We start from the raw sequence: 8,772 nt of genomic DNA on the forward strand, positions 1-8,772 counted from the left end.
TAAGAAAACTGTTCCTGTTTTATACAAAGGTCACCATAGAAAGTGGACATTTTGAACTTCAAACTTTTCTATTTAGGCCTACATTTAGATACATTAATACATTTAGGCTAGAGTAGGAACTTGTAACTGTTTAAAAATGACCAAGTTTGAAAATAACAAACATTTAAATTGCCGCATTTCTGCCCCGTGGTGGCCAACGCTGGGAGAGAGGGAAACAGCACAGATGAGAAAAGTGTGTGGGGAGAGTTCAGAGTTCATAACCGACAAACACTTTCTTATGTGTCTCCTCACTTTCATAAAGTAATTATTGCTCTGTGTCTCTGTTCGGTGGTGATAGGAAGCGGAATGATTAAATTATTTGTTGTAAGGAACTGAAACGTGAAAATAGAAGGAAATAAGGAAAATATGAATCGACCAGTAATTTTTACATGTTAACTATGTAGGCTATGTATGTTAACTATTGGGCTAGTTTTTAGGCATTTTTGGGATGGTTTTGAGCACTCGTTGGGCTGGAAATTTGCTGGACCTGGCAACCCTGAGGACTACTGTGACTTCCTTTTCAAGCCCAGACCAGACGGCTGTCTGGCAGACGACAATAGGCCCAGAGGGCAGCATAGTCGATTACGCTTATAATCATGATTACTTTATTATCCGGAAGTCATTAATAAACATGAAAAACTCGGGTTTAGCCTACAACGTGGAATAAATGCCCGTAGTAGACCTATAGTCTACTGGCGTATACCCTATTGACTGGACTACCAGCAGTCAGTGTACTTGAACTGTGGGCATGTCTCAATCGGTTGGCTTCTGTAGTTCTCTACAGCGAACTGCAGGAATTCAATTTTTGGGAGCGGCACATTCCACATCCTGGGATTTGGCTCTACCATAAATGGTAAGCTTGCATATAATACGGTGACGTAACGGTACGTCCCTAAAACAAACTAAGGCTATCGTTCTTATCAGCGTGGAAACTTCAAAAACTACTCGCCCAACTTAACCACAGGAACCGCCCCACTTCTGGTGTTAAAGTAGCTACCCTGAGTCTTGTAGAACTTCACTTTCAATACTGTACGTGTGTCCTCTGGCAGGAAGCGCAGCGAAATAATGCCTCTGCGAGTTGTCATGCAAGGTCCTGGACCCTGGGGATTCCGTCTGGTTGGTGGGAAGGATTTCGAACAACCATTGACTATCTCACGGGTAAGTGTTTGTTTAGCAGACTGTGTTGTAACCGCACTGTTCGTAGTTGAATTTTCACCTTCATGAAAGCTCTCAACTGTGTAAGGAATGTTTTTCGTTTTTTTAGACAACGGTTACACACTAGCGTATGGGTTTAAACAGAACTGCAATCATTTGAAAGATATTCATCTTAACACTTTAGGAAACAATGTTGCACGATGTGAGTGTGAATACCGGTATGATACATGGACTGTTGTACACATTTTAAGGACTGTAATACTGAAATGAGGCGTTAGGCCCTACCACCCCCATCCTCATGCTTTCACTATCCATGTGGGTACATAAATCAACCTGGTTATTAACACCTCCCTTATGGTTTTCCGGTTAAGAGTCAGATATTAATAAATATTGTAAACAAGTACATTTTACCTTGGCTTGCGGTCCTGGACATTTTGGGGATGCGCATTGATCTCTTTGTGGACTTTCCCAACATCTCTGGCTTTGATATTTTTAAGGGTTAGATCTGGAAAAGCAACCCTTATGATTTTGTTTGGAATTTATGTTAATGTTGACAATATGAAGTTTTAAATACAATAAAGAAGATAATACTTGTAACGCTGTATTTTCCAGGTTACCCCAAGCAGTAAAGCTGCCCAAGCCAACCTTTGTATTGGGGACATGATCCTGGCCATAGATGGAGAAGCTACTGAACACATGACTCACCTGCAAGCACAGAACAAGATTAAGGGATGCATAGAAGAGATGGTCCTCTCTGTAGACAGGTAGGACTGCAGATGTATTGTCGACACAGTCTCAGCAGAGCAAAAAAAAAGGGTCAAATAGCAGTTTAGCAGTTGTGCGTATTGTAATGTCCTCCATCTGATGTGCTTTTGTTTAACAATCCACCAAGCCTGGTGAGTTACATTACATGTTTTAACATGTGTGTGGCCGTCCTAGGTCAGAATCCAAAATGTGGTCTCCGCTCTCATCTGAGGAAGGAAAGGCCAATCCCTACAAGATGAATCTTGCATCCGAGCCGCAGGTATGTCTGTCCTATTTTACTTGACATGACTCGCACCAGGAAAATAATTTAGACATCCAACTTTTAAACAAGGTGTATATAAAGCCTGCACTGTCTTTAAGGATTAACTTAGTCCTTGCACAAAGAAGAAGCCATACAGTATCTGGACGTCTTTGTCGTTCAATAACAAATGCTTGGGATTTTGGCACTGCCAGAGATGATGTCATTGTTTACTTCCTAACAGGAGATATCCTAGGAGACCGTAGTTTATCAGCCAAGCTCTGACGCAGACTCAGTTCCTGCCTACTGAATGGAAAATTGAGGCCAAAGTGTGAATTCATGTAGGAAGTGTGTGATATGCTGGTCTCCCAAGCTTTCAGGGATGTGTCACATTACTGTTGCTTTATGGTCACTGCTATTTAAGGAAAGCATTTATTTTGTGTGGATTTCTGGTTGGTCTTTTCACTGCTAGTTCGTCCATTAAATGAACCATCTTGTTCATTTAAAGGTAGTAAACTAAAAATGCATTTGAGGTTGTCATATTGGCGTTTTTATTTCAAATGGATTTTCAGTTGGAAGCAAAGCAACTGGCTTTGTCACAGTATTTTGTTGTTCTGTGTGTTTATTGTTTGCCACATTTATATTGTTAAAGCATGAGAGAGATTTGCCAGCTTTTGTTATGATCCAAATTAAATGTCCCTGTATTTTGTCAAGGAGAGCCTAAGTTGGCTGGCTAGACAGGTTCGCATGCAACTGTCACAATACATATTGCATGGGTCATAAGTATGCATGTGTCACATGCTATATAATATGCATTGTATTCAACATCAGGTTAAAATCTGAACACTTTACACTCTCTTCACTCCATCCACCTACAGGAGGTTAAACAAATAGGCTCCGCCCACAACAGGAGTGCTCTGCCGTTTGCTGCATGCGGTTCCAAGGTGGTCACCAATCAGTACAATAGTCCATCTGGGCTGTATTCCTCACAAAACATCAAGGACTTTAACACGACTGTGGATGAGGCCAAAACCATTGCCAGTGCTAATGAGTCCGGGAGCATGTAAGCAAAGCATTTGTCATCCTTTATCCATTCACTATTTCAACATCATTTGTTTGCACAGGATAGGCTTGGTTTGGGTGCCGTTTGATTCACTTTAAGTCATTGAAGTGTGTTTTAATTGCTTGATAGCCCTGATCCATCAAAGCCAGGCAGTCGCCCACCAATAGCAGCAGACTCCGAGGTGTACAAAATGCTGCAGGAGAACCAGGAGTCAGATGAGCCTCCTCGACAGTCAGCCTCCTTCATGGTGCTGCAGGAGATTCTGGAGACTGGTAACTACAGCAACACACCTGCATAAGTCCAAAGAGCACATCATCAACATTTACAATAGTATTTTGTCTAGGAACAAAATGTTGTCTCATGCAAATAATTCATTTGCAGTATATACTGTATAGAGGTTGAATCTCTCCCGTACTGTGTCTGTGTTCATTTGTGTGTTGTGTGTCATCTGTTCTTGTTGGGTTGTAGGTGACCCTGACAAGCCGTCAGGATTCAGGAGTGTGAGACCACCCACAACAAAAATGGGTTCATCAGTGGGAAATACAGACAAAATACCCATATGTGACAAGTGTGGATCAGGGATTGTGTAAGTACATTAGTGGTAGGCACAAGTATTTAATAAATCCTTGAATCTGTAGCCAATGTATGTGTTGCTCATAGCTTCCCGTACCATGTCAATATAAAATGTTTTGAGCCTGTTGCCTTCCAAGGCCAGAGCTGACATTATTTACTATTGATCTTTGTCCCCTCCTTGTGGTTACTTTTACAAATCCCTTGAAGTTCAGTGTCAGTGACTGATATACTGTACAGCCATGCTGTATGCATTCTGCAAACAGCTGTGCACTTGAGGGCTTGTTAACTCTTGGTTATGAAGTGTTAAGACTTTAAAGATGCTCTAAAGGAGCTTTGACAAGCCTACTGTGTGACCTCCATAGAGGATTGGCTGGCACAGTTCAGTCTACATTCTTAGACAAGGTGAAATATTGTTAGGCACTCTGCAAGGACTTCCCCCTTCTTTGTTTTTTATGCCTCTCATATGACACTGACAGAAATGTTTTCCCTGAATTAAATGTATAGTAGCCGTTTGAATACATGTGTACCATAGATTGTAGATCCTTACTGGTTATTACTTAGACTAGACTTAGACTTGCATGTGCTTGTATTGCTTATAGTTATGTGAGAGAATTAGCAAGATTTACATCACAAATGCAAGTTTACAGTACATTGTATAATTAAGATGGGTTTAATCAAATCCAACCATTGAGCATGCGGTCCACTTTATTCCACAGAGGCATGGTTGTCAAGTTGAGGGACAAATTCCGTCACCCTGAGTGCTACATCTGCTCTGACTGCGAAATCAACCTGAAACAGAAGGGACATTTCTTCGTCGAAGACCAGATTTACTGCGAGAAGCACGCACGTGAGCGCATGACCCCTCCTGAGGGATACGATGTGGTCACCGTCTTCCCAAAGTAGAGTGCTCATTGAACTCTGGCTCATACTGCACATCTCCATAGAGACCCCTGAGCACAATGAGAACAAACAAAGACATTCCACCATCCAATTATTCTGTCCTAATGGAAGCGTGTCTATTATTCCATAACTCTTCAAAACTATAGCCGCTAGGCATATGTAAGACTTCGTTGAGTTTTGTCATGATTATTTGCACATAAGCATTGATATTTAGAATGTTAACCAAAGAATACTATGAAATGATGATGGAATAATCAAATTTAATGAACGCTAAATTCAAAAGTATTTCGGTGCATAGGCCCTGTGTGGTTGGTTTCATATCTCTTTCTCCCTGCAACATTGAGGCCCAATCTTCTAATTGCAGATGTCAAAGGCCAACATGGTGTCACATCCAGTTATGTCACCAGAATCTTAAACCAGTCTCACTTTATTACTGGCCTTCATATTTTTCATAAAGTACTGTATTGTTTAGTTTTTTCTTTGTTTCAGAATCAATTGGTTATTGTTAATGTACGTGGTTATTATTACTGAATAAAACTGAATTTAACTCAATATCAAAAGTTGGATGTTGGACTAATTTCAGTTTGTGTAGTGTCTGTGGTTTATTGTGGTCTGCCAGTAGAGGGTGTCCTATCATTAATGGCTACAAAACCCAAGCTTGGATATGGTCTAGGTACTCATTGGTGGGAAAACTAAATATAACCTATGGTTTGTGATGCAGACACAAATTAATTTGTTGACCTAATTGATTCGTTTTCAGTTATAGGAATTTGTGTACCCAGTGTTTGTTGAATATATATTTTTATACACAGCCTTATTATTTTCAAGATTATTTAATAAGATAAACAGTATAGCCACATGCCATATATTGACGTTATATTACACAATACATAACGGCATAAGATCATTACTAACTTATACACCATCAAGATCATTTCAACATGTAAAAGTGCATTCGTAGTTGATATGCAAGTGCTTATGCAAATGAATAATTGAAATTAGGAAAATTAATCATCGATAATCTGATTAAAACTAAAATATAATGCGATGGGGTACATGGTTGATTGTTCCATTGCAAAGATGTTTGGATTAATTTCACAATTTCCTGCATGGTCAACAAAAGGGTCGACATGTTCTGTCATGTCTGCAGACCCATACAATGAGGATACGTTTGATGTCGAGTCCCACTCAGCCGAGAACACGCTAATGGGAGATTCCAGATTGTCAATGTGGACCTGTGACACAGGTAAGTATCCTTCACGTTGAATGTAGTTAGGAATGTGACCAAATTGATCAGCCATCCGCAAAGTCTCGGTAAGTGCCCAAATGTAATTGTGTGCAAAGCGCAAAGTTTCAATTTTGGTCAGTTTGGCATCGTCAGGCAAAGCAGGAAGGATCTTTCTTAGGACGTCCAGCGCCGAGTTAAGGTCGTGCATGCGATGCCTTTCTCTGTCATTAGCCTTCACCCTGCGACTGTTCCTCCTTATGGTCAAATCCCTTTTTGCTTTTAATTTCCCTTCCACACCATGACGTGCAAACTTGTCTCGGCAATTACTGAAGTTAACCAACATACATTTTCTCGCTGATGGGACATCGAGGACTTCCATCAAATCGTTGCAGAGAAACGGGGAAGGATTGTCCATCATTTCGTGTTTGTTAGCATGCTGTTCGACGGAGGCGCACAGTGATTTTGGTGTCATCCTGCAAAATACACGAAGTCATATTTTTCTGTTTAATATGAATTGCAATCTCATGATCTCATAAAAATATAGATCAATATATTGAGAAAAGTCGCTGTAAGTTGTAAAAAAAAAATAGATAAACGGTAATACTTACTTGACAAGTGAAACCTGGAAGAATAAGGATCGAGTATTGTGTCCTTCGCTCCTTTTGCTGAGGCACTTTGAAGACGGCTAGTCTCACGCCTGCTGGGAGCTCTATATACGTTGACAGCTGACAATGCGGAGTTGATGAGCATCTCTGTCATTTTATGCTTCCTTTATCTTATCTCTGTGCTTTGATTGCGCCTGGATCAACAGTGGCTGAGAAGTGACCAATCAGGATTTAGACAACAATGTATGTTCTCTCCAGTGTATTTTGGGTTATGTACAACACGATTTTACTTACTAAGTGGTTTTCACGAAATCACGGTAATAAATGTTTTTTTCTCAAGGTTATGTGATGCCAATCATCAATGAAACTAATAGCCTTCGAAATAGGGTTAAGGTGAGGGTTTGGAATTGAGAATGCTGCATCTACACATCAAAGGAATTATGTTTTGGATTACATTTAGGCTATTCACATTCATGGTATTAGATGCCGTGAACAACCACACATGGCGATGGATGTGATGCTCAATTCCGCACATGAACACATGTATAGGCCTATACAGTAGGCTTGTCTTTTTCATCCCCACGCTCAATGGACGACATGTTCAAAGGCTGATTAGGCTTAATAAGCCTAATCAATCCTGTAGGCTACAAGACTTAATTCCCAGCAGGTTAAAGATGATCTGTTCCTAAACTCCTCTATCGAAGGCAGGGACACTAAATAGAACCTTTACGCTTAAAGTTGGTAGGTTAATCTCTGCACCAATGTGTTCACCAGAGCTGGTGATCACGAGAACAGAGTTTAATTTATTATCTAATTCGTTTTCTAAATCTCTTGAGTAATGACAACCTCATATTTAAACATAAGTATGTTGACGCACTGGTGTGCGCGATCTAAATAAACCAGGTATTTCATTTAAGGAGCAATACGGATAAACCATCTCTTAATTGGACACGAAAAAGACCGTCTATAAAATAAAAGAGTTCTAGCGATGAAAAAAAAAGTTAATAGGAGAGGGAAGGCTATGTACAGTGAATACTTTCACAAATCTGCTGTCAAATATTTACCTTTCGTGAGAGATTGCGCGAGAAACAGGTGTTTAGGTACGCCACGTTACGCATGGGGCTAACATATAAACAGTAATTGAAAAAGAGAAACGTGCAGTGGATGGTGACAGGACAAAGGGTCTGGCTCTTTGTCCTGTAAATAAAAGCTTCATTTATGCCTAGATGTAAGAATGTATCTCTGCGCTATGACATCTCCAAAGTAACCATTGTCGCCAAGAAGTCTAGTGCGCATTATATTCTTGTACTCTTTTTAGTTATTTTTGTATATATCTTTATTATCAGAATGCATGTTCCCCAATTTGTGAATGACAAAATAATGTGGCTTTACAGTAGACTATACTTTGATGTTACCTGCAAGGTAACACAAAAGCACTCCTTAACTTTCTATCCAAATATGTATTCTGGCAGCTACCTGATAACCATATGCTTTCAATAAAATGGACAAATATCCCAGTGAGATAGGAGATGCTGTCTTGCTGTTATAAAAGGCACAAAAAGTCTAAAGTAAACGAAATATTACCGCTTTACAAATAATCATTTGATGCCAAATCTATATTCGGATATCATGGACAGGTGTGAGTTTGAAGCTGTCAGTCTCAGTCCTTGATTTTTATCAGCTTAGTGTAGTGTCCTGCTTGTTATGCAAAGTATGGGCAAACATAGACTCTCAGTTGCTGTGGAAATAGTAGATATCGGGACAGAGTTGGTAGGAAAGTGATTTAACAATATTTAACAATAAACTGAGCGAGCTCGTGAGCAGGTGATACCTGCCGGAGTCTCCTGATTAATACTTCCTCTACTACCCCACTTTCCAATCTGTTGTAATTATTTATTAAACGAAATCTATTTATTATTATTTTAGCAAACAGGAGTACCAGGTGGGGCTTTATTTTCGTCTTCAGCTTTTGTTTGAAGGACGTTTTGAGAGGGCAATCAAAGTCTAAAACTCGCTGACCAGATTGTTGCCATCCATTTGTTCGAAACTAGCGGCGAACCCATTGAATTTGTCCCCCTCTTGTTCAGACACGTAAAAGGCTGCACATAGAGAAGAAAAGGGAAACTTCCCTCTGAGAAAGAAAAACATCTTAAAAACATTTAATTACAACCCGGATGCCATATGTACACCTCTTGTGAAAACTCCC

At 39.9% G+C, this 8,772-nt stretch overlaps 1 protein-coding gene across 1 annotated transcript; it reads left to right on the top strand.

Annotated features, from left to right (window-relative positions):
• The first annotated feature begins 774 nt into the window (after window positions 1-774).
• pdlim1 (PDZ and LIM domain 1 (elfin)) lies at window positions 775-5,270 on the top strand. Its single transcript, XM_067236941.1, has 8 exons — window positions 775-892; window positions 1,089-1,197; window positions 1,807-1,958; window positions 2,134-2,218; window positions 3,076-3,260; window positions 3,390-3,532; window positions 3,729-3,846; window positions 4,550-5,270. Exons 2-8 carry the CDS (start codon window positions 1,105-1,107, stop codon window positions 4,734-4,736), a joined length of 963 nt encoding a protein of 320 aa, XP_067093042.1. The 5' UTR covers window positions 775-892; window positions 1,089-1,104; the 3' UTR covers window positions 4,737-5,270.
• Window positions 5,271-8,772: the final 3,502 nt, after the last annotated feature.

This window comes from Osmerus mordax, chromosome 5 (assembly GCF_038355195.1).
Source record: "Osmerus mordax isolate fOsmMor3 chromosome 5, fOsmMor3.pri, whole genome shotgun sequence".
In the NCBI taxonomy this organism is placed as follows: Eukaryota; Metazoa; Chordata; class Actinopteri; order Osmeriformes; family Osmeridae; genus Osmerus; species Osmerus mordax.